The sequence below is a fragment of the Grus americana genome, chromosome 1 (genome assembly GCF_028858705.1).
Source record: "Grus americana isolate bGruAme1 chromosome 1, bGruAme1.mat, whole genome shotgun sequence".
Classification (NCBI taxonomy): domain Eukaryota; kingdom Metazoa; phylum Chordata; class Aves; order Gruiformes; family Gruidae; genus Grus; species Grus americana.
The window spans coordinates 28,247,013-28,273,548 of NC_072852.1; the positions used below are offsets into that span (position 1 = coordinate 28,247,013).

The 26,536-nt window shown below is 47.2% G+C and overlaps 1 protein-coding gene across 1 annotated transcript; it reads left to right on the forward strand.

Annotated features, from left to right (window-relative positions):
* Positions 1-6,448: 6,448 nt before the first annotated feature.
* Positions 6,449-24,919, forward strand: WNT2 (Wnt family member 2). Its single transcript, XM_054838490.1, has 5 exons — positions 6,449-6,808; positions 8,274-8,497; positions 11,144-11,421; positions 14,375-14,639; positions 23,336-24,919. The coding sequence occupies exons 1-5, from the start codon at positions 6,729-6,731 to the stop codon at positions 23,563-23,565; spliced, it is 1,077 nt and encodes a 358-aa protein (XP_054694465.1). The 5' UTR covers positions 6,449-6,728; the 3' UTR covers positions 23,566-24,919.
* The last annotated feature ends 1,617 nt before the right edge of the window (positions 24,920-26,536 follow it).

Here is a 26,536-nt window from a genome sequence, read left to right on the forward strand (position 1 = left end):
AAGATGCATATCACAAAAGGAAGAATCCATGGCAATGGAAAAATCCATGGAAATACCAAAATCTGTAAAGTACAGTTTTAACTGCTTGTCATACACATGGAACCTTGCATATACACAGCACTCCTTCTCTAATTAGCTCAAAATACAGTTCAAATGCAGTTCCCAGCAACAGGATGGCTCACAAGTATTACTAAAACTTTGATATGTAGCATCTTTTGGGTTTTTTTCTGTTGAGTGAGGGGTGGAGTTTTTCTTTTTTTTTTTTTTTTTTCCCCCTCCCCTTTTTGGGGGTTGTAAGAAGGTGGGCAGGCATTTTGTTCATACTATGTTTCCAACATGTACTTTCACCTCAGTTAAGTGGAATTAGTTCAATCACTAGTAAGATTTCTGTCGTACTGGCCTTGAAAAGGTTCTGTTTCTTAGCCTAACTATTCCTTACTTCTCCTCTTCAGTGAGAATATGCATTAGCACAGCCACTTCAAAAGGACACCGAAAGTAACTTCCATTTCAAAAGATGCATTTCTTACCACTAGTAGATCTTGTCATTTGAGACAGTAATTAAAAATGTAAATTAAATTTGTGGAAAAAGATAAATAAAAGATCCACTTGTATGGAGGCCTTTTAAGCTAACCTTGAAGGTCTTGCAGTTGAATAGGAAATCTGCTCCAGAAAATAGTTTTATCAGTGTTTAACTAAATTATAGGTATAACGATGTGAATGATGCCATCAGTGTAAAATACCAATGAGGGAAAAAATAATGCTTGATATTTGCTGATGAATGTTTTCTAGTTTGAGAGTTACAATAAAATATTCTTTGCAGAAATGAGTCAAAAGTCTGAACACTTGGAGTTGACCTCCAAAATGCATTTGGGAGAAGCTGGTCCTGTTAAGTTATCTCATGGATCACTTATTTCAGGTGCTTATAGTCACAATTGCAACCACGCATGTGAACAGCATCTGAGTTGAACATAGGCTTTCTGCCAGCAGCATCCCTAGCATGGTGCACTGTTGAAGAATAGTGTTCCAAATGGCATAAACCACACAGGAGAAGCAACGGTCTTGGAATAGCCATTTTGAGCTGTCCCATTAATTGATCGGTCATGAACTGTTGTTGCGTGAGTAGGTTATGTTAAAAGCCAAATAAACAAAGATTACTATAACCTACCCTATCATAAAAAGATGTCTGTTTTCCTAGTCAGATGACAAACTCAGGCTTAAACAATTAATTTCAAGGTCCTTTATTCACTTTCACGTTGTTCCAGTGCCTCTTTCAAATTCTCTGTTTGAGAAGGTATCACAGTATGGTTGTGATAGGGCAGGAAGCAAAGAGAGAGAGATTCCTTCAGCATCTGTCCTTTGAGCTTCGCTATCAAAATTCTCACCCCCACCAGTGCCCAGTAAGGGAGCCTTCAGATGAAAATGTCCCTGCTGAGAGGCCTCCTTCTGTAAGTCATCAAATTAAAGTCATTATCCCAGAACAGTAAGAATACAATGATTTGCACATCAATAAGGGGATTGGAGGAGAGTGCTAAAGAGCTTTGCATGCATTAAGCAGGTAAGCTGCACAGCCCTGTGAGGTATTGTTCTCCTCTTACAGTAGTGCAAATTGAGATGCGGGAGGATTGAGTGGATGGGACCTGGGGCCAAATCCTGCAGATATATAGTTGCTTAAAGATGCAGCGAGGTTCCTACTCGGAATACCATTGGATACCTAACTTCTTTTGATATGAGTGAATATGCAGACCATGGCCTTTTCTGAATCTTTAGACTTATGAAAAATTAGGGCCTTGGGTGATCCTGTGGAAATGTGAAAGAACCTAAAGAATTTTTATTTCTAATTTATCCTGCCCAAGATAAACTGCAGGTTGGGTGTGTTACATCTCTTGCCATGTGCTTTGGGATTTGCCCCATTCTTTAAATTTTACCTGGTCTGTTATAAGGCATTGCCTAGTTATTCCTGTTGGGTACCATTTGCGAATAGCAGACAGTAATTTGGGTATGTGCATTCTTAAATTGAGAGAGAGTGAGCTTTTTTGTTGCATTCTCCATTGACTTAGAGAAGTGCTGTGTTTGTTTTTTCTTCTTCATCCAACTGCCTTGTTGGGTACAAAACTTAAGCTTGAGCTGTGCAGTTTATTCTTTTTCCTCTTGCCATCTTTGAACCCCTTCATGTGTTCCCCAAAGCTGTAACTTGCTCTTACGTGTAAGTAGATGTTTACTTCCATTTGCCTTCTCTGTTCCAGCAGTTCTGCAAAAGTTGCAGGTCGTCTTTCCCAAATAAAGCTTCTATGTTATTAGTAAAGTGCTACAAATGTTGCTTTGGGCCTTACATGGAAGATTTTGAGTCTCCAGCCTTGCTAAACCAGTCTCTTTCAAAATAAATGGAATAAATCCATCTTACCTTGTGTCATGAAAGGGCGAGTAAGTGATCTGCCTGTGTTAGTAGTTCGCTTCCTTGCAGTCTGTTTTGGTATTCATATGGGAGGCCATCTTTCTGCACAGATAGAAAGCCTTGAAGGTCTAGCAGGTATCATAACTGCAGGTTTCTGCTTTGAAAGACTTTTACTGTCACTTCTTTGTTCTGGAATCATGAGGGAAATGTATATCTGGAAATTTATATTTCGCTGTTCTAGAAATAGGAATTTCCAGGTAATGGTGCTCTGTATTTTACAGACCAGAAGTGATAAGCGGTGAGGTATGAAATGGGGTATTACTGGCATTAAATGAATAACGTGATGTGTATCCTTAACAGCTTTAATAGCTGTTAAATTACTTTTAGTTTTTATCCTGATTCAAATGGTGTAGTTTCATGTAATATAGAGCCATAGTGCCTGTAAGTGGGACTTACAGACACCCCCCTGGGAAGGATTTTCAGTTTTCTTTTAAGCTGCGCTGCTGACTGTGATATATATGGCAAGATGCCTTCTACTTAAGTGTTTGGCGGGGTTTTTTTTTCTTATAATTATTCTTCTCAGACGAGCCTTCTATGCCTTCACCTTTTCTGAAAACAGCCTTTATTTGAATGTCGAAATACAGGTTTAACTACATTATTTTCACTATTGTATTGAAAAACCTCAGCTGAGTTTCATAACATACGTATTCAAAGAATTGGGCTTTCAGCGTTCCTGGCTACTGTGCTGTCATCTGTATTTCTTGACTGGGTAAGACACCATGTATGTGTAACACTCGACGGCACATACAGCTTTGTAAGTCCAGTCTGCTTTTGCAGCAAGGGAGGCCAAGAGCCTCTCCAGGGCTGCATCAGGAACAGCATCGTATCGTCTGCAGGTCAAGGGTGGGATCCTTCTCCTCCCCTCAGCACTGGGGAGACCACAGCTGGAGTACTGGGTCCAGTCCTGGGTTCCCTGGTACAGGAGGGACGTGAACGTACTGCAGTGAGTCCAGTGCAGAGCCATGAAGATGCTGAAGGGCTTGGAGCTATGTGGAGAGGCTGAGAGAGTTGGGATCGTTCAGCCTGGAGAAGAGAAGGCTCAGGGGTGTTTTATCTGTGTGTATAAATATCTGGCAGGGGGGAGTGAAGGCAAAGACGGGATCTTCTCAGTGGTGCCCAGGGGCAGGCCAGGAGGCTGTGGGCACAAACTGAAATGCAGAAAATTCCATTTAAATGTAAGGGGAAAAAATTCATCCTGGGTCAGACACTGGAGCAGGTTACCCAGAGAGGTTGCAGTGTTTTGTCCTTGGAGGTACTCAAAACTGGACACATCCCTGAGCAACCTGCTGGCTGACCCTGCTCTGAACAGGGGGTTGGACTGGAAGAGGTCCCCCAGGGCCCCTTCCAACCTCACCCGTTCTGTCATTCCGTGTAACGAGAGAGAGTGGTTAATAGCAGTAATGGATCCAAGGTGAATTTCTGTAAGGCCAGCACAGAGCGCAGCGCTTAGGGAAGGAATCTGGACAGCAGTAAAGCTGGAATGCGGATGTGGTAAATGACTCCTCGGGAGAAGAAGGGGACAACGTTCGTAAGCCACTGGTGCCGTTGCCACAGGTAAACCCTGTTAATACAGGAGGGTATGTCAGACAAACCAAACGAGCCAACTCCTCACTGCACACCTGAGAAGGCTGGTAGCAGGGAGGACTGTAGCGTCTGCTTAGATGGGTCTAAAGTGCTGCTGGAATTTGCTGCCCTCTCCCTGGTGTTTCACTCACCCCTGCTAATTGATCCAGAGTGTAGCTCTTAAATTTCAGAAACTGAAGTTGGCCACCATTTAAAAAGAGAGTGTGTTTTTTCACACTGATAATACTTTATCAAATGGATGTTGAATGCTCATCTGTTGCTTTTAGGACCTGCTGGAGTTAGTAACTGCAACTGTAGTTGCCTCTGGGCCAGTAGTACTGCTGGAGGAGCAGTGATACGCTCCAAGCTTCAGGAGCCCTTAACCCAAACTCTTTGCAGCCAAAAGATTTTTCTCATATTGGAGGGTGAGTGGATGGTTGGTTTCTGTGTTGTTGTTTTTTTAAAGTAAAATTGGGTTAAAATGGCTGAATGTTACCACCTCAAAAGTTGATACAACTCTACCTTGTACATTTTCTTTCTGAAACACTGTATGCTCACATCTGGTTGTATGTCTGTGATCTCAAGAAGTCATACTGAGCGACAGCCTGGAAGAATGATGTCTTCTTTGTGCAGTTACGCTGTAATTTGCTGCCTGAAGAACAGATCTCAAAGGGTGCTTCCTGGCTTGCTTTCTCCAGGGTTTTCACCTGGGATTGACAGCTAAAGGCATCTGTGCAGTCTCTAACTTATCGAACAACCTTCAGAGTTTGTCTTTGTTACAGCCAATGTGGGCTGACTTCGAACTGGGACATCTCCATCTTGTTAATGATGGTTCATTGTTTGGATGATCTGTTATCCTGTAGTTGCCCTATATAGATGTTACTAGGTAAAAAAGTTGCTAAATTTCTTGTTCTTGAATTTGCTTATTTGGCAACCATCAGCCACAGGGAAGTGAAGTTGGACTGCGTCACCCGGAAGATCCGATTTATGCACCAGCATTGCCAGTGCCTCTGCACAGTTGGTGTGCACGCTGGTGCTGGAATAGCGCTAGTGCAAAAGGACGAGACAACTTCCCTCGTGGCTTCGAGTTCAAGGACAGCTGCTGTCTTCTGCGGCCCTTGCCTGACTGCATTTGTTGTGAGTGAGACATGGCTGATAGAACTGGCATACTGGGGCCGTTCTGCTGGTGTGCTCTGGTTGTGTCTTGTGCTGGTTAAAGAAGCAGTTGTTCACAGCAGGGGGAAGAGCAAATGGGGAGCTGAAGAGCAGAAAGGTTCTTCAGTGGACTTCTTGGTGTGGAGAAGTTCTCATTGCACTGGGGCGACAGAGAGGAGACCTGCCCCATGAAGAGCTGGTTTAAGGTAGGCATGAGATAAGGGGAGTGAATGCTGCACAGGTGAAGAAAGGATGGATTGAGAGCATGCAGGAAGGACAGGAGGGGAAAGAGGGGTGTGTGACGGGCTGACAGGCAGCGGGGTGCTTCACCCATGTATTTAGCAGCAAGAGTGCGCTCTCCCCACGCGTGGGTACGAGGGCAGGGCATCGTGTCTGGGCGGGGGCAGGGGCCGGAGCTGCCGCTTCTGCCACTCGCGATCGGGGAAGGAGCCTTTCCCGTGGGCGGGGGGACAGGAGCCACGGCCGCTCCCGGCGGTTTCCGCAGCCCCGGAGGCATCGCCTCCCGGCTCGGCCCGCCGCTCCGGGCTGCCTACCCCCGCTGCCCCGGGCAGGGGCCGCCGGGTCGCCGCTCGACACGGGGAGGCGGTACGGCGGCAGCGGGTCCCCCCGCCCCGGGCTTCAAGCGCCCCGACGGGGTGTGTAGCCCGTCCCGTGTCCGTCCGTCCCTCCCCCACGGAGCCCATCGTCCGTGGGGTCCCGGCGGTGCGCGGGTGGGCAGGGAGACTCGGGACGGAGCTGCTCCGGCGCCGGTGGCCGCGGAGGAGGTGCGCGTATGCGGTGCCCGGGGGCGAGGGGAGGCGGCCCGGCGGTGTCGCACCCCTCGGCCGGGCGTCCCAGCTTTCTGCTGCTCCTCTCCACGCGAAGCCGCAGATTGGCTTTGCGATCGGTGTTTGCGGGTACGCTTACGGAGTACTAAAGCCGTGCCGTGTCAAACCCTGAGCGGTGCCAAGTGCTGCTGGTCTTTAATAGTCGGGGTGGTCGCCGCTGGAGGCTCCGCAGCAGGTCTGCTGGCGTGTTTGAACTAACTGTCTGCTTGTAGGGTTATTGGAAAGCAACTGGCTCCTCGGGATTCCTTGCCTAATCAGAGGTGTTACCTCCTCCTCTTCCCCCAGTGTCTCTTGACATCATTTCATCCATCAGAGTTTCAGAGGAAGAAAAAAAAAAAAAAACCACCAACCCAAAGCAGAACCCACCCAGTCTGTGAGCAGCCCACACCAGCCCCTCAGTTTTGCTGTGACTGCAGGGGAAGAGCTGGATCAGGGCAAAGATGAAGGATGGGAGCGGGGCTGAGTTCCTTGTCCTGAAGGATTTGGTGCGGGGCGAATCGAGGGGAATCCGGAGCGATGCACCGACCGGCATCCCCCGTGCCCCGGGAGGGGATCAATAAACCCTCCGGCCGTGCGTGGGGATGCGGAGGCGCTTGACCCACGGAAGAAAGAAGCCCTCAAGGTGCGTTTGCTCCTGCCAGTCGTTGTTGCTCCATGGGATTTCTTCTGCCCCCCGCAACTGACCTGATGTGGACCGAAGTGTTTCTAACATGAACTTTCTCTCTGGGATCTGGTGGTCTCTTCCCCTGGTCTTGTTCTGGGCGACCCCACCAGTCACCTCCTCATGGTGGTAAGTTGTGCAATTCCAGGAATTTTTATTTGCTCTTGGGGAAGGTGGGGTCGGATTAGTTGTAAATTAGGGAGGAGGGGGGGAAGCCTCTCCCTCGTAGGCTCGTACAAGCGGAGCTCGCTGCTGCCAGCTGCTCCGGTCCAGAAAGCCCGGCCTTAAAGCAAGCGGGATTAGACGGTCTCGGCATCTCCTTCCACACCCCGTCCCTGCTCCCCGGCCTCTTCCTTCGCATAAGCACGGAGCAGCTGCGAGGGCTGAGCGGGGCTTTCGGCAGGGCTGAGGGGCGCGGAGGGACCCTGCTTGCCCGGCCCGGCCCGGCCCGGCGGGGGCAGCGGGGCACCTCCCGGCCGGCGCTGCCAGACCCGGCCGCTGCCCCGGCGCAGCGGAGCCGCCGGAGGGAGTGGGAGGAGGGCAGGCTTGCCGGGAACACGCCCGAGGTGCGCGGATGAAGCGCTGCTGCTGGCAGCCAGCCCTCCGCGCCCCGGCGGCTCTGGGAATTGGCTGCAGCGGGGATTTTTTTTATTATTAATTCCCCCCCCCGCCCCGCTTCTTCCTCGCCCTCCCCATCCCCTCCCTCCTTCAAAGTTTCTCCTCGCTGAACTGCAAAGTGCAAGTGCAAAGGGTTGAAAGCCCTGCGGGCAGCGCAGGACCCCACTTGGAACGGTATTTGATCTCGTTGCGGGGTGTCCAAGCGAGCTGCAAAACACGGGGCCGTGTTATGGGTTAGAATGGAAACAGAAACCTGCCCCTCAAACTGGGGACCCCAACCAAGCCCAGACTGAAAAGTCTTGGCGTAGAAGAGGGGTTAAACAGCTTCTTACGAACCTGGGGAACACATTTAACCTTGACACTGGCTGACGCGGGATCAAAGCCTGATTTATCAGACTGAGCGTATTTCAATAAAATGACTATCTGTGTCCGTAGCCGTATAAACGTTATTTATTGCGGTGGCTTTTTGTCATGGTGTCTTTTAACTGCCACTTAAATATATTTTTTTTTTAAATCACGGTTTTAACAATTTTATGATCGTATAAAATAATGAAAATACAAGAAAAGGACATTTTCTTCTGTTTGATCCCTTCAAAAGACACCTATAGTAGTTTGGGTTTTATAAAAGGTACCTTTCGAAACATTTCAGGACTAATAGAGACCATCTGGATATGATGTAATTTAATTTTTGTCAAGGTGGGGGTTTTTTTTGTTTTTTTTTTTTTTTTTTAAGTACTGCACGGAGCTGTAATAGCGGGGTTTGGGGTTCTCCTTTCACGTTATTAAAAAACACAGCACTGGAGACTAATTTTAAAGGATTTCCACCAAAAAAGGCCGAGGCAGCTGCAGCTCTGGATCCGCTGGAAGAAGGCTCCTGCCCGCACACGGGGCGCTGAGGACTCCCCCCTTCCCCCGGAGCCGGTGCCCGGGGGTCGCCGCAGGCCCCCGGCTCTGCCCTGCTCCTTCCTTCCCGCAGGTACATGGGGGCCGTGGGCTCGTCGCGGGTGATGTGCGACAACGTGCCGGGCCTGGTGAGCCGGCAGCGGCAGCTGTGCCGGCGGCACCCCGAGGCCATGCTCTCCATCGGGCGCGGCGTGGCCGCCTGGACGGCCGAGTGCCAGCACCAGTTCCGCCGGCACCGCTGGGACTGCAACGCCCTGGAGCGGGGGCAGCGCCTCCTCGGCCGCGTCCTGCTGCGCAGTGAGTCCCGCGTGGCGTGGCGTGGCGTGGCGTGGGAGGTGCCTTCCCGGGCGGGGCGCGCAGCGGCGTGCGCAACCTCCGCGCAGCTCCCGGCGCCTTCGGGCTGAGGGTAAAAGGGGTTTTAGGGGCGGACGGTCAGCGCTCGGCTGGCACCAACACCGGGAGTGCGACGGCAAGCGGAGGCCTTTCTCCTCCTCTTCCTCCTCGTCGTACCCGTGTTCCTAGCAATGGTGAAGCTTCTTTTTACGTTTCAGGATGAAGGGAAGGGGAAACGCAAAATTATGTTAGAGTCTTATAGTCAGCAGAAGAGCACATACAATAACGAGAAGTGCTGTTTTGCTTAAAAACCTGTATCAGAGCAGAAAGACATGGGCAAGGTTCAGAAAAGGGGTTTGGCGTGTTAGGGGCTGGCCCTGCAGTTCCCAGCTTCTCAGTTTTTCATTGTGTAATGGACCCCCAAATTAAGGGCTACAGAGAAACCGAGGTGCCAGCATGCAGCAGTTGGGCAGAGGGCTTTCCAGCACAGCCCACCCTGCCTAGGGAGACCAGTACCCTGGGGGGGCTGAAAGGGGCAGCCCATGGCCAAAGAGGATCCCAGTGCACTGGGATGGCAGAGGACAGGCCGGATCCCGCTGGAGCATTTCCCCGGGGAAGTGCAGCGACAGGGTGCAGTCCCGCCTGGGCTGTGCTGCTTGCGAAGTGTGGGGTGAGGTGTGGGGTCTGTGCCAGCGCCGGGGCAGCGCTGCCCTCCAGGCCCTCAGCCCTGCTCTGCGGGGGGGTGCGACAGCTGGTCCCTCAGGTAGGGCTCCAGCGGAGAGAGAAGTGGGGATGCACTGGATTGGGGTGAGCCAGGCCTGTGCAGACCCTGGGCAGCTGAGGACTACAATGTGCTTCCCACCCTGAGGGAGGATGGTTAAGCAAGGTGGTGGTGTCATCTAAATGTTGGACTAAGGCATCTGGTGCGTCTTCAGAGAACTTATATTGTCCTTTTGATGCAAAGAAAGGGCTGAGATCTGTTACCAAGCCAGGATGTCCCTATCCAAGTGATAAACGTGTTGAGATTCTTCTAAACTGCAGCTGTTTTCACCAAATGCCACACCTGGGCACAGAGCCCTGGTGCACAGCTGGTGGGGCTGGCCCTACCCTGGCACTTGTGTCCCTGGGATGTCCCCGGCACCGTTGGAGAGCCTCCCCAGGCTGTGAGCAGCGTGGCACCTGCGGGGAGAGGAGGAGGAGGAAAGTACCGCAGGGCCATTGCCCCGGTGGTGGGTATGGGGAGGAGGATAGGAGCCACTGGGCACGCTGACCCAAGCAGTGGGATTTCATCCATGGAGCATCGTTTGGTGCCAGGCTCCACTGCTGGTAAACGGTTCCCGGAACCAGCTTCATGTTCCCTTAGCAATTATTTGTGAGTAACCAGTAACATCACCCATCAGCTGAAGTTTTCAGTGAGGTTTGTCTGACACTCAGGAAAACACGTCTGGCAGAACATGGCCTAATTCTGATGAGGCTATTTCATAAAAAAGTAAAAGTGCAATTTTTCCAAGAGTGAAGTTTTCACTGTTGGCTCATAGGAGAGAATTTAGAAATACTAAGTAATAAGTTATATGATGTAGTGCTGCCCCACAATAAAATCACAGGTAACATTCTCTCTTTAGGGTCCTACTTTACTGTGCTAACATTACTTAAGGTTTCATGTTCTTCAGACAGGTCTTTCTCACTGCTAGCGGACTTAGATACTGCACAAAAATCTACTTCTCGCTCTTTCCATGCTAAAAAACTTTAAAAATATTTAAATATGCCATTATCATAAATAGAGTTGTGCCAACATATGACAGCTCTGTATTGTAAATTACTACCTCTTAAAGTAAATGTAAGCAATTACTGTATCAAAATCCATACCCAATAGCTTCAGAGTAGGCATAGACTAGAAATTGCAGATTATCTTTGGTATAATAAAGTATCTTCGCTAAGAGTAGGGAAAACTGCCCGAGCAGCTGGCGTGTGGAAGTCGCAGCTGCCAGGCCAAATCCTGCTTCAAGCATGACACAAGCACTGCCATTGATTTAATGGAACTTGTTTGTGTGAATTACGGTTACCGGGCTTGGTTCTGGGCAGAAAATTTAATTTATTTTCAGAAAATAACACCCAAGATTTCTCCCTACCGCCTTTTAAGCAGGAAAGTCTATTCCAAGTGCTTCGGAAGAGGAAAAGCTAGTTTCAAGAGTTATTTGCAGTATTTTGCAATGTCCGTGTTGTTCCAGCGTCCCTATTTAATAATTCCTTAAATCTATCTCTGAAATAGCACTTCATATATTTTTCTAAATCAATGAAACATGATAGAAATACCAGCTGTCCTATTCACATATCTCTACAAAATATCTAATCTGTGAAAGTATATTAATCAATATCAGAAGCAAATGTTTAATATTTTCCAACTCTAACACTATATTGATGAGTTTTTACCAGGGAGGGGTCCAAGTTTAAGCCATGACTAATTCTGGCTCCAGGGAATGTGCATTCGTGAGATTTCAGCCCAGCTTTATCTTTTGCTCAGCAAAAAAGTCCAGGCTAACTGGCCGGAGTTAGGATAGCCACTCAAACTAACTACCTCGACGATTTTTAAAGCATCTTTTTTTGTTTCAGGTAGTCGGGAATCTGCTTTTGTACATGCCATCTCCTCCGCTGGAGTTGTTTTTGCCATCACCAGGGCATGTAGCCAAGGGGAGTTGAAATCCTGCTCCTGCGATCCCAAGAAGAAAGGCTCTGCCAAGGACAGCAAGGGCCATTTTGACTGGGGTGGCTGCAGCGATAACATCGACTACGGCGTTAAATTTGCCAGAGCCTTCGTGGATGCCAAAGAACGGAAAGGAAAAGATGCAAGAGCACTGATGAACCTTCACAACAACAGAGCTGGAAGAAAGGTGGGTGTGCGTCCCCCAGATGCCTGGAGATGCTCTCAGTGAGCTCTCGCAGGTCTGGGGCATGTGTCGGTTGGCCCTTCTGACGGGTTTCGGCGGTTAGGAAGCAGTTTGGGATGAGCAGGAGACCGAGACAGCTGTTTCTGTCTCCCTTGGAGGTTCAGTGTGACAGAGACCTCCAGACTGAGCGCAACTGCTTGACAGTGCTCCCGTCTGAGTCATCTCAGGGGCTCCTCGCGTGGGAAGTTAAGCACGAGCCCAGGTTGTTGCAGGACCTGTTTGAATGGAGGTTTTGTTTTGAGCCTAATCCTTACATATGGAGGAGTTTTGGTTAATGAAGAAGAGAAATTCCTAAGGGAGGCTGAAGACCATACTGAAGAACAGGCTTGACTATTAAAGAGCAAATTCAAAATAGCATTGGAGGAAAAAACCCACCATGCTGTCCACTCCTGTATGTATATGGTAAACCTAAACACAAAGTGAGCAGACATAAAATACAATTATTTCACATTTTAAGAAAATAAACCCAAAATACATGTTCTTCCAAAAGGCATTGGCCTTGGGGCATGACCTGCTCTAAACAAAACCCTTCTCCAAACATTGTATGAAAATACAGTTCCTGAATTTCAACAAGAAGAGTCTTTACTTTTTTATTGTAGGTGAACAGAAGGAGTAGTTGCCGGACATATTGCCCGCTGCTGGTGCAAGGGCTGAGGAAAACACATGCTAACATTTTGTGGTGGTAGTTATAAATAGTAAGAATAGTGCGTGAAACTGGAATATGCCGATTCATTATTCAAAACATACTAAAAATTTGCTGCATCCAAACCATCTGAATAACACAGAAAAATATTTTCTAGTGCTAGATCAAGCACTTTTAAAATTAATCTTAGAGACTTCTTGTTTCTCGTCTTTGGTTTTCCTTAGTATACATTCACTAGGAAGTAAATGGTTCATATTCTGATCTTTTTCTATTAAAAAGTTCCCTTTATAAACTCTAAAATTGTTCTATATTAACTAGCCCTTATTAGAAGAAAAGATCCAATTGTAATGAATGGTACTGCAAGTAGATGATTTTCCTGATAAATATTTCTCCATCAACATCTTTCCTCCACCTGTTTACAACCAGCAGGTGTAATTACTATGTAATAGAGATAGATGAGGCTATTCAGATCAGTGATACGCATATGCAGTGCTATGGCTGTATTTATGTTGCTGTTCAAAAGAGACCGCAGTCTACAACATAAGCAAGGACTTTATTGGGTGCATTAGCCCCATGCTGGGAAGTACTTTCTAAAATAGTTGAGTAACTTAGTAAGTTTAAACAAATACATATGCCAAATAATGAGAGAGTACTCGTAAGCAGGCAGTTGTTTGGTGGTTTTTTTTTTTAGAAAAAAAAAAAAGAGAAAGAGACTGTAATAAATGTGTTTAGTTAAAAATAATCAACACATTCTCATATGCTTTAGGACCTGCTTTATAGAAAGGGATGCTGGTTTGTACCCACAAAGCAGGTTTAGCTTTGCAGGGATCTCACTACCTCAGCCCACCCACAAGCCTGGCATTCGGATCTGGGGAAGACCAGCTGTGCCCTCAGCTTTTTCTCATCCTCAAAAGGGGAGGCCTGTGTTGATAGGTTTCTTTTAAAACTAGACTATCAATTTTTACTAATTTATAAATACCTTGAATAAATATTTATAATAATCCCATAGGAATCATACAAAATAATATGCATTATCGCTGACACACACAAAAAAAAAAAGTCCTGCATCCTTATGTGCTGCTTCTGCTATTTCACGGCTCAGTCCAGCAAGTTGTTTTAAATGTGCGAGTAGGTTAACTTCTTCCTACTCAGATAATTAAAACCAAGCATCTGCTTAAATCCCTTTCTGAGCAGAATCCCAGTTTTGTGATAGTACCACTGGCAACAAAATAGGGCTGTGGGAATGCCAGTGACTTCTTTGAAGTAGTCAAATCGTTTACAAGTTGGAAAGAAAGAAAATTAGAAGTACTTTGGGTTTATAACACATTTATTCTCACTTTGTTACTAAGTACTTGACTGAAAAATGCCACCCCACTGTGCATCAGTCTCACTCCTAGTCATGGAGCTTTTCTCTCTTACCTTCCCCCCATGATGCTGTTCCTCTTGTACAAACTCTAAAATGTTCATATTTCATGAACCCTTAAGGCATAATATTTATAGACCAAATATCCGTATCCTCAGAATTAGGAATAAATTATTTATTGTATATGAACCCATCTGTTGTTCTCCAACGTCATACAGATAGCTTAAATGTCTGAGATGAAGCTGAAGTGGCTTTAATGCTATCCAGACATTAAATTAATGGTGAAGATGGTCTCTCCAGTGCAAGCTAATGAAGGTCTTATTCTAAAATGTTTGTTAAAAGGTTTATGAGCATTTTAAAAATACCATATTTTAAAATTTTGTGTAGACCAGATGCCTAGCCCAGGTATGATGCTTTGCACAGTCTCTGCGAAAGCGTTTAAGTAGGAAATGCCTGTGAATTTCTAGGCAGTATTTGAAACACTATTCAGGGCAAAGGGCAACTTGACGAAGGTGAGCTAGAGAGGGTCAGCATGGTGATGCTTGAGCTGGAATGATGGGGAAAGCGGTTGAGTGATTCTGTCCATTTCCCAGATGGTTTCCTACTGTCCAGTCTGTGTCCTAGCGTTATGGACCATCCCAATCCTCGAGATGATTGGCAGGAGCGGGAGAGGTAAGCCCACCAGCCGGAGGGTTGTGTGTGCGGTTGAGTCAAGCAACCAGAGCAGACCAACCACGTGGGGATGACTTGATGCTACCAGTGGGTGTCACTACAGACCGTGATTTGGAGACCCATTGCAAGCCTGGCATTACAGGATGAATGGAAAAGGGCTGAGAAGCATAAATTACAGTTTGTTTTACCTGTGTATATTTTACTGCGTTTCTAAACAGGCCGTGAAGCGGTTTTTGAAACAGGAGTGCAAATGTCACGGTGTGAGTGGATCATGCACTCTAAGGACCTGTTGGCTGGCCATGGCAGACTTTAGGAAAACAGGAGATTATCTGTGGAAGAAATACAATGGAGCGATTCAGGTGGTCATGAATCAAGATGGCACGGGTTTCACTGTGGCTAATAAGAGATTTAAGAAGCCAACTAAGAATGACCTGGTTTACTTTGAAAGCTCTCCAGACTACTGTATCAGGGACAGGGATGTAGGTAAGCCTCTATCATTACACGTGAATGGTTTTATTTCAGATATTTGTACTTTAAAGGTCAAAAATTATCATTATTATTGCGTGTGTATATATATAATCCATGCATGTAACCAGCAGTAAACAGGCAGGAAGATGTTTTGGAAGGACAGCTCTGTACAAGAACAATAGCTCCCTAGATGTACGACAGCCAGTTGTTCTAATATAATTCAGCAGTTTCTTCCATATGCTATGGAGCCCTGGAGATGCTGCAAGGCAAAAGCTGCTTTTAGGACAAGTTTGCGTTATGCTCCGGAGGCAGGTCCATACCATACACAGCCATGTACATGCTTGTATCACACAGCTCGCTACAGGGCTGCCAGATGTAACTACAGCAGCCCCAGGTCCCATGATGTCCCTATGATGCCACCTGCAGTTGCGTTGCTTCTCTTCCATATTGTTACACTACTGCTGCAGACTCCCAAGAGACCGGTGTCCTCCTTTACCTGCACGTTCCCCACAGCTCGCTGTGGACCGTGGACCCCCTAGTTGTAGACACACCTCTCCCCATCGGTAACGTAGGAGGTACGGCAGCTTGGTGCAAACCATGCTTGCACCAGTCCATGCAGCTGTCGGTAACGCGGTGCAAGGCAGCTGGAGGACGCGCAGGTGGATGGAAGGATAGAGGTTGCTGGGGCACAGCACTCTGCGTCGAGTGACACAGCTGTTTATTCCTCTTTACCAGACAGTGTTGGCTCCGCCTCTGATAACCATCATATTTTCTGAAGAGTCGTGCCAGCCCCAGTGGGAAGAGGTAAAGTTTCAGGGCTGCTATTAACACTGAATTTTTCTGCTTTCAGAGATTTCAATAGACACACACTTAACAACGTTACAGGACTCAAGGCATTGCCAAGCACCAGGAATCCTGCTAACGGTTCTTGACCCGTGTATAGTATTTCCTGATGTGGCAATTAGAAACTAGCAACTAGAAAACCAGAAATTTGGGAAAGAGAGCCAGACTGAGTAATGTATGAAAGATGTTGTGGAACTAATTAATAGGTTGTATAACGTACCAGATTGCACCCGGTATGACATATCTGTAAGTATCTGGATAGCAATGCGGCTCAACTGTTTTTGGCACTGCTGCGTATTTACAATCCAAGTTTACTTGGAATAAGCATTGCAAAACAACTGTACTTAAATAAGAACAATATGTGAAATCCTGGTCATGTACGATTGACTTCAGTGAACCCAAATTTCATTCAGTATGCTTATATTGTATAGTGTTTCTGGTTAGTTGAGTAGTCAAGGTCATTTTAAATGTTATTTATGGCTCTTGCAGGTGATACTTATGACCTGCACAAGCACGTATTGTTCCTTGAATAGCGACCGATACTGTAAAATGTAATACTTTAATCCGAATGATTAAATGGGCGTTTTGTGGCATTGTGCAGAGACTGACTTTGCAGACTAGGATTTATTCAAAATTTTATTTCTTGAAGTTACCTCGTTTATTGTAAAACCCATGATTTCTTTCCCCCAAAAGAGAGCCCGTACACGACCCTCTTCTACATCAAAGAGCCGTTTAATAATCTCTTTGTAATAAGCCTAATCTCAGCTGTCAGACTTGTTATTGTGGAGGAGAGTGGGCATTTTTCACGGCAGTGTGTCACACTTGCTTGCCTGACACTGCCAAGCCTGCCCAGAGATGGCAGAGTCTGACACGTGCTTTGGCTCAGCTCAAGATAAGGCTGCGGATGAGGCGGCGTTTCTTTGATGCCCAGAATTCAGAGAATGTGGCTGTTTGGAAGAGCACATTTTTGGCAAGCTGCAGTAAACCTTTAAGGGGATGCGGGATGCCCGGCTGCTCACGTGGAGCAAAGGAAGACTCAGATGAACAAAAACTGATCTGGCTTTGAGAGAGGTCATTTTGGCAGCTGAGCAGCATTTTTTCCTTTATTACCTTTGTTTTGCCCTGTTGAGCACTCCAGAGTGTCAGCCCTGTTAAATGACTGGATCTGAAATGAGATTATGGAAGACCGAGTTTGGAAATAGGTGGGGAGCATCTCAGCATCAGCTACGTGTAATACCACAGCGCTTGAGTATGTCCTTGAATACAGTTCTGCCTTTCATTCTCCGGGGAATTCAGGCAATTAAGTGCTTCAGGGGGAAAAAAAAAAAAAGTCTATCTGGAGATTGGTTAGTATCGGGACTGAATGAAGGATTCCCAGAGCAAGTCTTATCGAGTGTCATGACTTGACCAGGAGACGGCTTCACAAACTGTAAAATGACCAAACCAGTGTGTTCTGTGGCTTGGGTGTGCTGACATATATGAACCAGGAAATTAAAGGTGCTATGGGGTTGTATCATCAGCGGCTGATCCAAAAAACACATACCTCGTCTTCTCCCATCGAGCTTGTAGTGCTGGCTCTTCTCTCTGGTAGCTGGAGGTTGCTGGGACTGAATACACCCCACTGGGTCTGGCATTCTGTCTGGGGGAGGCAGCTAGACATACGTGGATCACCCCTACAACATGAAAAATGTGATATTACTATCTTTTTTCCTAGAAGGAAAAGAGGAGTCATTGCTTTTGGGAGAGATATAATATGTGGAAATCACTAATAGCAACTTAGTAGCAAGAGAAGGTAATAACCCTACCACCTCTTGTCTAGCATTAGGATTTCCTGACTTTTAGAGAAGGCCCAAAGGAAGATTTTTCAGAAGTGTTCAGTATTCACTTAACTCTGCTCACATAGGTGCTGAAATAATTTTTACTTACAATTTTGTACTCATCATTTGATAGAAAGAGAGGTAGGACATCTCAGAGGGCTTTTGAAAATCTTGTCATGAACTTCTAAATTTTGCCACACTTTGCATGGTCTTCCCTTATACCACCATAAATTTCCAGCTCCCAAAACCAATACAAGCATACCCAGGACTACACAGGGAGAGAGCTGTGAGAAATGATAAAGCTGTGAAGGGAACTAAAGCGATGACTACCCAAGCGGCAGTCCCACTGTTGCACGTACTATCTTACCCTGAATGTGTAACTTCAGCTCCAAAATGCTCTAAAAAACCCTTCTTGCTTGTCTGCTTACAAGCTTCTGTTAAAGGCATTTTAAGTTTGAAAAGATTGCTATTTGACCACCCGTGCAGATTAGGATGATTGAAAGCTCTTGAAGTTTATCATGTTTTGAACGTACTGGTGGACAAGCAGACTGCTTCAGGATTAAATGTTTGAGCAGCCGTGGTGCAGGCATCACCAGCTCGCTGGCTGAGCCTTCGTTACAGGCTGTTGTTCATAGAAACTATCAAAGCTGTGTAATATCTTACTGCAAAACCCACAACATTTTACAATAGGTTTATTAAAACTTAATTGGTACAGAGCAACCAAAAAACTTAGGCAGTGTTTGAGCGAAGCCTCTTCCTGCAGGGAGACCCCCACCAAAGGGTGTAGAGCAAGCTGAGCTCAGCTACATGCGTTGAGGTGGGGCATATGGAGCGGAGAGGGTGTGTTCCCCAAGGATGGACACCAAGGTGGAGGTGATGGGCGAGTGGCAGGATGGCGTTGGTGAGCACGTGTTGACTATTTGCAACTGTTCTGGTAGCAACAAGGCTTCAGCTGCATGAAGGTGCTGGTGGAGCAAAGAGGCAGGTCGTGTCTATGTGCAGATGGTCTCAGGCTGCTGCAGCAGTCCCTCAGGACCTGCTGCAAACCCCTGTGCCGTGTGCTTCAAGTCATCTGTAGGTTTCTCCTGACACTCACGTGGTCCCGGTTTGGGTGCTATCAAAGCCAATGTCACCACCTTTGCCTGCCTACCTGGATTGTAGCGGCCATCTCCTGTGTCCCCAACAGGCAGATGGGGTGCTGCGGCTGTGTCTGAGGACCCTCCACACCTGGTGTCCTGGTGGAAATCACCGTGGAGATGCATGTGCAGTGCTGCAGGCAGCCCCATGGAGCTGCGCATTGGGTGACAAACGACGTGCCAGGGTGATCTGCTTCGGGTCCTTCACAGGATTATTTTTGTGTTATTTCCCTTGCTGCCCCACATAAAGCATTTGATGCATTTTTGAGATGAACGAGGCCAACTCTGGAGTGAAAGTAAAATGTGAAACTGAAGTATAGCCTGCAAAGTATTGGTGTTGGGCAAGATGTACGTGCTTGAAGTATATAACCCATGGAGAGAAACCAATCTTGATCTATGTCAAAAACTTCTCACTGAGGTTAGCCACATACAGTCAGTCCCTGTGCGACTTCTTGGCCCGTATAAAGTATTGGTGTTGGGCAAGATGTACGTGCTTGAAGTATGTAACCCATGGAGAGAAACCAATCTTGATCTATGTCAAAAACTTCTCACTGAGGTTAGCCACATACAGTCAGTCCCTGTGCGACTTCTTGGCCCGTATCTCCCAATTTACGCATTGCAAACATGTTGGGTGCAGTCCCAGCCCCGTGCAAGCTGACAGTGGAGCTTGCGATGACTTCCGTCAGGGCAGCTCTCCTCCAAGCACCGTCCGGCATGGGAGCAGCGCAATCGCCCCGAGAGCCTCCGGGAGCTGAAAGGTTATGACAGCCATCGATGGCTATGGAAATCAGAGTGAGACATGTTTGCTCTAAACTGAATGCGGATAAGCTGTTTTTATCAGCACGTTGCCGTCTCTTTGTTGCTGGCCTGGGAAATCCCAAATCGCAGCCCCTCCAGACAAGGCTGCCTCCGGCACGCTGCCTGCCCTCGCCAGCCCTGATGGGCTGGGGTGTTGTATGTAGGTTCCACATGAATCTTTCTTGATTGAAAAAGTAGCTTCACAGCTACTTTTCTGTGAATATTTCCTTTTTCTGCCCCCCAAATGCTTGTGTGGAAACTAGTTTATTGTTGTTGGGAATGACTGCCCTTTTTTTTTTTTTTTAGGTGAAAGTCCAATAATTTAACTTTATTACTCAAGGCCACATTTTTAATCGATAGAAATAGAAGGGGAATTCTCACATTATAAAGGAATAAATTCATTTTAGTGCTTTAGGAATAGGGAAAAATATTTTTCAACTTACCATATGTTTGCTTAAGAAAACAACTGTGCAAACCAAGAAGAAAAGGTTTGATGTACAGGCTGTAAAGTTGGCAGTGTTCAAAGCTATGGATGTCTTGGCAGGTATAATGTTGTGTGTCGGCATGGCAATTCCGAAACTTGAACTAAAAACAAAGAGGTTGCACGAAAGCTTTTTACAAGTTAGAACACACTCCTGCCTCTTAAGTGCTGAGGAGGTGCTTTACAGGCAGCGGGCAGAGCTCAGAAAACTCGGCTGTGTTTTGTTTAGTGTCTTCTGCTGCCTGCATCACCTGGGTATCTGAGTGCCCGTCGAGGAGCGCAGTAACTTGCCTGGCCGCTCGCTGTCAGTCGTTGCTCATTTTCCTTCTCACGAGAGAAGCTGCAGAGATGCTGAAGATGCTGTTTGAACGTTGGTTTTGCTCAGAAACTAAGCCTTGTTTGAGCTTGTTTTCTCCTTTGTCACATTCTGTGGATAATTTAGTCACCTCTCCAGACGTTGCAGGATGGGCAGTATCAGATGGTACCAGCTTCTGACTCTCTGTTAGCAGCTGAAATCATTTTGGTTTTGAAGTCAGTGGCAAAACTCCTGTTAAAACCAGCAGGCGTATCCCGCTTGGGTTCTCCTTCGCTGCTGTGCGGTTTCCCCAGACATCTGGAAAGGAGAACTTTGGAGTTGGGAACTAACCCGTGCCTCGGCCGAGGAATGCGGTCAGACCTTCCCGGGGAGGCTCCTGCACCTCATCGCAGCCGGGTGTGATGCCCCGAGCCTGGCCGCACACAGAGGGGGATGGGGGGGGGTCTTCCTTCACCCCAGCAGGCAGGTGGCACGGCCCCGCTCCGCTCCCAGTCGGGAGGCGTGCTGAGGTGGAGAGCGGCTTTGCTCTTCCTCCGATGGAGGAGTGACACCGGTCCGGCTGCCGTGTGACGGTGGCACAGTGAAGGCCATCGGGCATCCAGCTCGTTTCACACAAACCACATGCAGAGACCAAAGCACCGAGTGGTTTGAGCTCTAACCCAAATCACGGTTGTTGGAGATTACTGTCCTAGGCGTGCTGCGTTACGCAGCCCCAGCGCTCCGGGACTTTGGGGCTGGCCCCTGTCAGGGGGTAAAGCAGCACGCAGAGCAAGGGGGGATCAGACGGGAGTGAGGGGGAGCCCGTGCAGGGAGGTAAGCAGGAATTCCAACCAAATTCCTAACGCAGAATATTAATCATACGAGTTGCAAGCTTGGCCTTTGTACCTCTGTTTGTCTGAGCAGAGAGGGCAGGACAAGCCCCTCCTGCCGCGGTTATTCAGTTGTATTTGGCAGAGGCTGGGATGTGGTGAATATTGCTGTGGGCTGACACAAGCACCAGCACTTACCTTCGGATGTGCCAGCTGTTTGCGCAGTGTCGTGGATGGAGGAGAACGTGGTAGCCAGGAAGCAGGGTTTGGTTTGTTTTCTGCCACAGGCTTCCTACGGGATCACAGGCGGATCGCGTAGCTCTGCATCCTCCTGACTCCTCGGCCCTGCCTACATCAGGGGCACGGGAGGCCACAGGAAGTCTCTGTTCCCCCAGCGTGGAGTGACTCCTGAAGAAAGGATTCCTGCTAAAGGCTTTCGGCGTTACTGCTTTGCCCGTCGCGCAGGTCGCCGCGGTGCAGCTGGCCTGGCAGAGGGCTGCGTGGCAGAGGGCTGGCCGGGGTGGTGTGTGCCCGTGTGGGTTGTTGCTGGTGGTTCCTCTTCTTCCTGGGATCCCCTGCATGGGATCCAGGTGTCATCACCAGCTGCGGGGACAGGAGACCCGCAGTTACTGCCCTTTCCCTGGTGCAGGGCGTATGCCTGACACAGCACAACGCTGGTTTTTACATCAATGTGATGTGCTCCCCCAAGTAGCAGAGATTTTAAAGTGCTGTTCAGCTGCCTCCCCAAGGCAGGGCGCTGGTCCATGGGCAGCAGCACGAGCAGGCTGGGACCCCAAGGAGATCTGGGATTCGTCAGGCTGCAGGTGCAGGAGCCTGTCTCTGGCTGTGGTCAGCGTGTCTTCTCCTCCCGCTGCCTTTTCCCTCTCGGGTGGCTCAGCAGGTCTCCACCTGGCCGGTGCCACAGCGGCTTTGTGGCTCAGGACCCCAATCCAGGGCCAGCATCTCTGCCATCGGCAGGCGGCCGGGGCGGCTGTGGGCACCCGCTGAGCCTGGGGTGTAGGTGGCCACACAGCACCCTGCTGCTCTGCCTGCAGCAGACCTGGACCAGCGATTTGATACCGAAGCTTTCCAGGTGTATCCTTCTACCCAGTGAATGTTCACATAAATACAGGAATACAGAGAGAAGGCTGAGATGCCTTCTGGGGACTGAAACACTCCTCCAGGGCAGCAGGTGAAGCCTGACCTGACTTAGATGCAAAAAGAGCAAAACATCCCCCACCATGGCTAAATCAGTCCTGTGAAAAACCACGGTCTGAGAAGGTGACGTTACTCAATGCCCGAGACCGCTTGCTGCCTCAGTGTTTGGGCCCAGGCCTGAAAAGACACAACGTCTCCCTGGTGCTGGGGACAGTGGGGGAGAGAGGAACAAGTGGTGCTTCAGTGAAGCTTAGATTTTTTTAATAATTACAGGCTAATATATCTTGATGTTTATTAATTAATATTGGTTTGCTATCCTAGCTCATGCAAATTTGAATTAATGTCTGCACGTATTTTTTTTCTTTAAGAAGGTGAATTGTTCACGTTTGCTGTACAGCTGTGAATCCACTTTGTAAAATGTTTCCAGTTACTTTAGTGATGGCAGTCAATATTTAGGGAATCCTATTTTGGCCAAGAACAGAAGAATGGAGCTATAATTGGGTCTAGGGAAAATGTCAGAACAGTGTTCATTTCATGGATGTACCTGAAATCGATTTATAGTAGCAAGACATAAGAAATTAGATGAAACAATGAGCATTCATGAAGTTTTCAGATGGATTATAATAATCTGTCAACGGCTGTGGTATAGATACAAAAGGGAACCCTAAGATAAGTTTGTGTTAGATGAGGAGCAGCTCCCATGCGGTACGGTAGCTCAGGCTAAGAGATGCCTTGAAGAGCCAATCTTCAGCTGCCACCAGCACTGGTGGACACGGGGCGATGCCAAGTGGTCCGGGTGCTTCTGTGCTCGCTTCTGCAAAGACTTTAACCACCAGCAGCATTGTTACTCTGCCCATCGTGTCCCTTGCAGGCACCAAGTGCAGTGGTCTCCTCTTTCCCAGCCCTCCCCTGCGGAGCCCATCAGGTCCCGAGCACTGGGGGGGGGTGCTCCTCGCGGGCACCCCGTTTCACACAGCCTTGGGAGACTGGACGCAGGGGGCAGAGGGGGCTGCACGGCTGCCTTGGGGGGGTGTATCTGCTCGCTGGAGAGGAAAGAGGTGCTACGGAAAGATGAAGCAAAGCACAATAATACTAATGGAATTGGGCAGAGCCTTGAAGTATTTGGTCTGTTTTACTACTTCTCATCTCCAAAGCTGATTTCCTGCATAAATTTGAGAACTGGAGAACAATTTTACCTTATCATAGGCATTTCTCTGGCTTGATATTGAATCCCAGGTGACGTGATGTTGAAGCATCAAATACATTGTTAATTATGGCTCTATACCTATTTTCGTATGTTTTCTGCCCTTTCTTAAAATCTACCTCCTGACCTTTCCTGCATTTCCTTTGTAGGGTCCCTTGGGACAGCCGGTCGGGTTTGTAACCAAACCTCCCGCGGCATGGACAGCTGTGAAGTGATGTGCTGCGGGAGAGGCTATGACACCTCCCGTGTCAGCAGAATGACGAAATGCGAGTGCAAATTCCACTGGTGTTGTGCTGTGCGCTGCCAGGACTGCCTAGAAGTGGTAGATATTCACACCTGCAAAGCTCCAAAGAGCGCTGGCTGGATCTCCCGGACGTGATGCACAGGCTACTGATGCTTGAGGACCACAGCCTTTGCCCTTCCTGGTCCAAGCAGGGAACGCGTCTGAGGTCTTCTCTACTTTTATGCCAGTTTTGCCTTTGTCTTTCATTGCACAGAAGCTGCTGAATAATTAATGCAAACTCTGGAGCATTTACTTCCTACTTCTGCATGACAGTGTTGCTGCAGAGTTGTCTGTGCATAAACTGATGCAGCTCTGGAAGGACGTACTTCTGCCGGGACTCTTCCAACCAACACGCAACTCTCCTCCGGATTCCTTGTGGCAATTCACTGCTGCCATCAGAAACACAGCAAGACACAAAGATGGGGCATTTTGTACAAGACCACCACCACCAACTGCACGGGCTGAGCTTGCTCAAGCATCTTCCAAAGGATCTTGTGCTGGCCACAGCCGTGCCCTGGGTACAGAAGTGCTCGGGAGTTTGAGTACCGGTTGGTGATTCCTCCATGAGAGAAAATTTGGGGCCAGGCTGGGTGAAAGGCTTTACCAGAGGGGTGTTTGTCCATCCCCTGTGGACTGGAGTTTGCAGAGAGGTGGCCACCCTGGCCACCATGCTGTGGCTTCTCATGGGGGCAGAAATTGGCCCACAGCGAAAAGCAAACTGCAGGAAATGTATTCAACCACAACATTTTCATAAACTATTAAAGAATCAAAGCAAATGTTTTAGTTATATATTTGTAAAAACTTGCCTTAAAAGCTTTTAAAAGGTCATTAATATTAACTGCTGAGGGTTTTGGTGATCTGAAGGATCAAAGAGATTTGTTTCTCAGCCTAGTGAGAGCTGGGTATAGGACACTCAACTATCCGAGGAGAAGGTTTTCTATTTTTCACTTACTGAATAAGCAGAAAAGTTTGCAGAAAGCTGATGGAGAAGGAAATACCTTGTCTCAGTAATGATCGGGTTTCTACAGAATCTATCAACTTCTATGTTCTTTTAAATTTAATAAATCTATTAAATGTGTTCAGAATGATACTTTCCATTCAGATGGGGACTTCCAAATGAGATTTTTTTTTCACTGAATACTTTCTGCAAAAACTTATGCCTGTGATCAAGGGCGGATTGGCCTCTGATGGGGGCAGTTACAGGTTGTGCCAGGTCACAGAAATTACAGCTGTGAGGAGCTGGGTCAGAGAGGGACCGAGCAGAGACCAGCAAGTGAGCCAACACAAAAGATGGGGCCTATGCTGGTAAGTCTAATAAGGGTCTGGAAAAGCACCCACAAAGTGCAGAGGCAGGCAAGGTAATGAAAAAATAATGTGGGAAAAGGAAGTTGAACAGGTGATAGAACATATTATAGATGCAGGTAAAATTTCCATATGAAAATGAAAAAGACTGGAGGAACCTTAGCGGGTACAAACAGTGCATGAAAAAGTAATATACAAGTAGCATACCGTGGCAATAAAGTGAGTACTCTGGTTGGTTGTTGTGTGTTGGTTTTTTTTAAAGAATATTTTAGAAGAATGGTTTGGGGTTTTTTGCATTTACTGGTGTTGAGAGAGCAGTTATTTACATCTGAAAGGCTTTGGAAAAACTTTGTATCATGAAAATGGGCAAGTCATCTCCAGAAGGCACAGCTGGTATTAAAAGATTAGGAGGATCCTGCAAAGTATTTATTTGGCGAGGAGATAATGTTTCAATTACTGTACATGGCATTAACGTAATGATCATGGTTAGAAGTAAGAATAATCACAATTCTGGGTATAAACCAACTGCTGGTGGGAATAGCCCTGTCAGCGTGTTAGCGTACAGTGTGTGCATTACATATACATGCACATCCAGCACGTATAGATGCATACACATTCACTTCAGTGGTTATGCTGTTGGCCTCATTACGGCTGGCAATTCTGACTCTGGACTGGATAAGGAAAATTTCACACCTAATTGTATTTAAAGGTTAGTCCCAAGGAGAATTTTTATTAGGATTTCATTGTGAAATTAAATCCGCGTGTAGTTCACAGCCTGAGCAATATCACATTTTAAACTTTAAAGAACTTAAAAGCAGTAATTTTTTTTTTTTTTTGGTGGTACCAGGTGTTTTGAAAGACTCAGGGATCCTTTGAGTAGTCTACAAGTTCACCATGTAATAATGCAGAAAATATTCAATGTTCTGGAAAAAAAGAAGCCTCATTCTTCCCTTCAAGGGAACTTGTTCTAGGAAGTTGAATAAAAGGTAATGAAATCAGATCACGTCTTAACTCCAGCATTTGGTTAATCCATCAGAAAACAAACCCACCTGAATTCTGCAGTCCTAGGTAAAGTGTTTGGGGCTCATTGTATTCAAGGTGGACTTTTATTCCCCAACCCGGTCCTCCTCCTCCTCCTCCGAGGCACGTCTTCTTGCTCCAGACGTCCCCCTGCTCACAGGGCCCTGTGGTTCCTGAAGGCTGGACTTACCAGTAAGACCAGTAAGATGGTGGCCTTGAGTGCCTCAGCCTTTTTGGTCTCCTTTGTCACCAGGTCCCTGGTCCCAAAGCTGCACAGCAAGCTGAATTTTATATTCCACACCAGTGCCATATTAATAAACTGCAACGCAATCCCCCACCCAACCCACTTCACCAGAGGAAAACTAGAATATTTTGCAGCACAACAAATGTGTAACAGCTGAGCTGACCAGTTGACTCTTTTTCTTTTTTTGCTGTAATTATGAAAATTCTTTTAAGAAAAGAGCTCAAGGTAGACTTCTTAAAGCTGTAAGCATTTCTGCTGTCTCTGCCATGAAGAAAGGACTCTCAAGAGCTTTTGCTATTTCTTAGTGGGAAAAGGTGCTCAGAGATGCAAATATTGCTAGGAAAGGCACCTCCTCCACCTTCAGCTAATCAAATAAAGAAAAGGAAAAAAAAAAAAGAAGAAACAGAAATCAGGCAAGACAAATGAAAGAATCCTGTATTTTGGTCTATGGAATAAATTTATTCATGTATTTAGTCATGAAGAGGAAACAGCTGTCCCTAG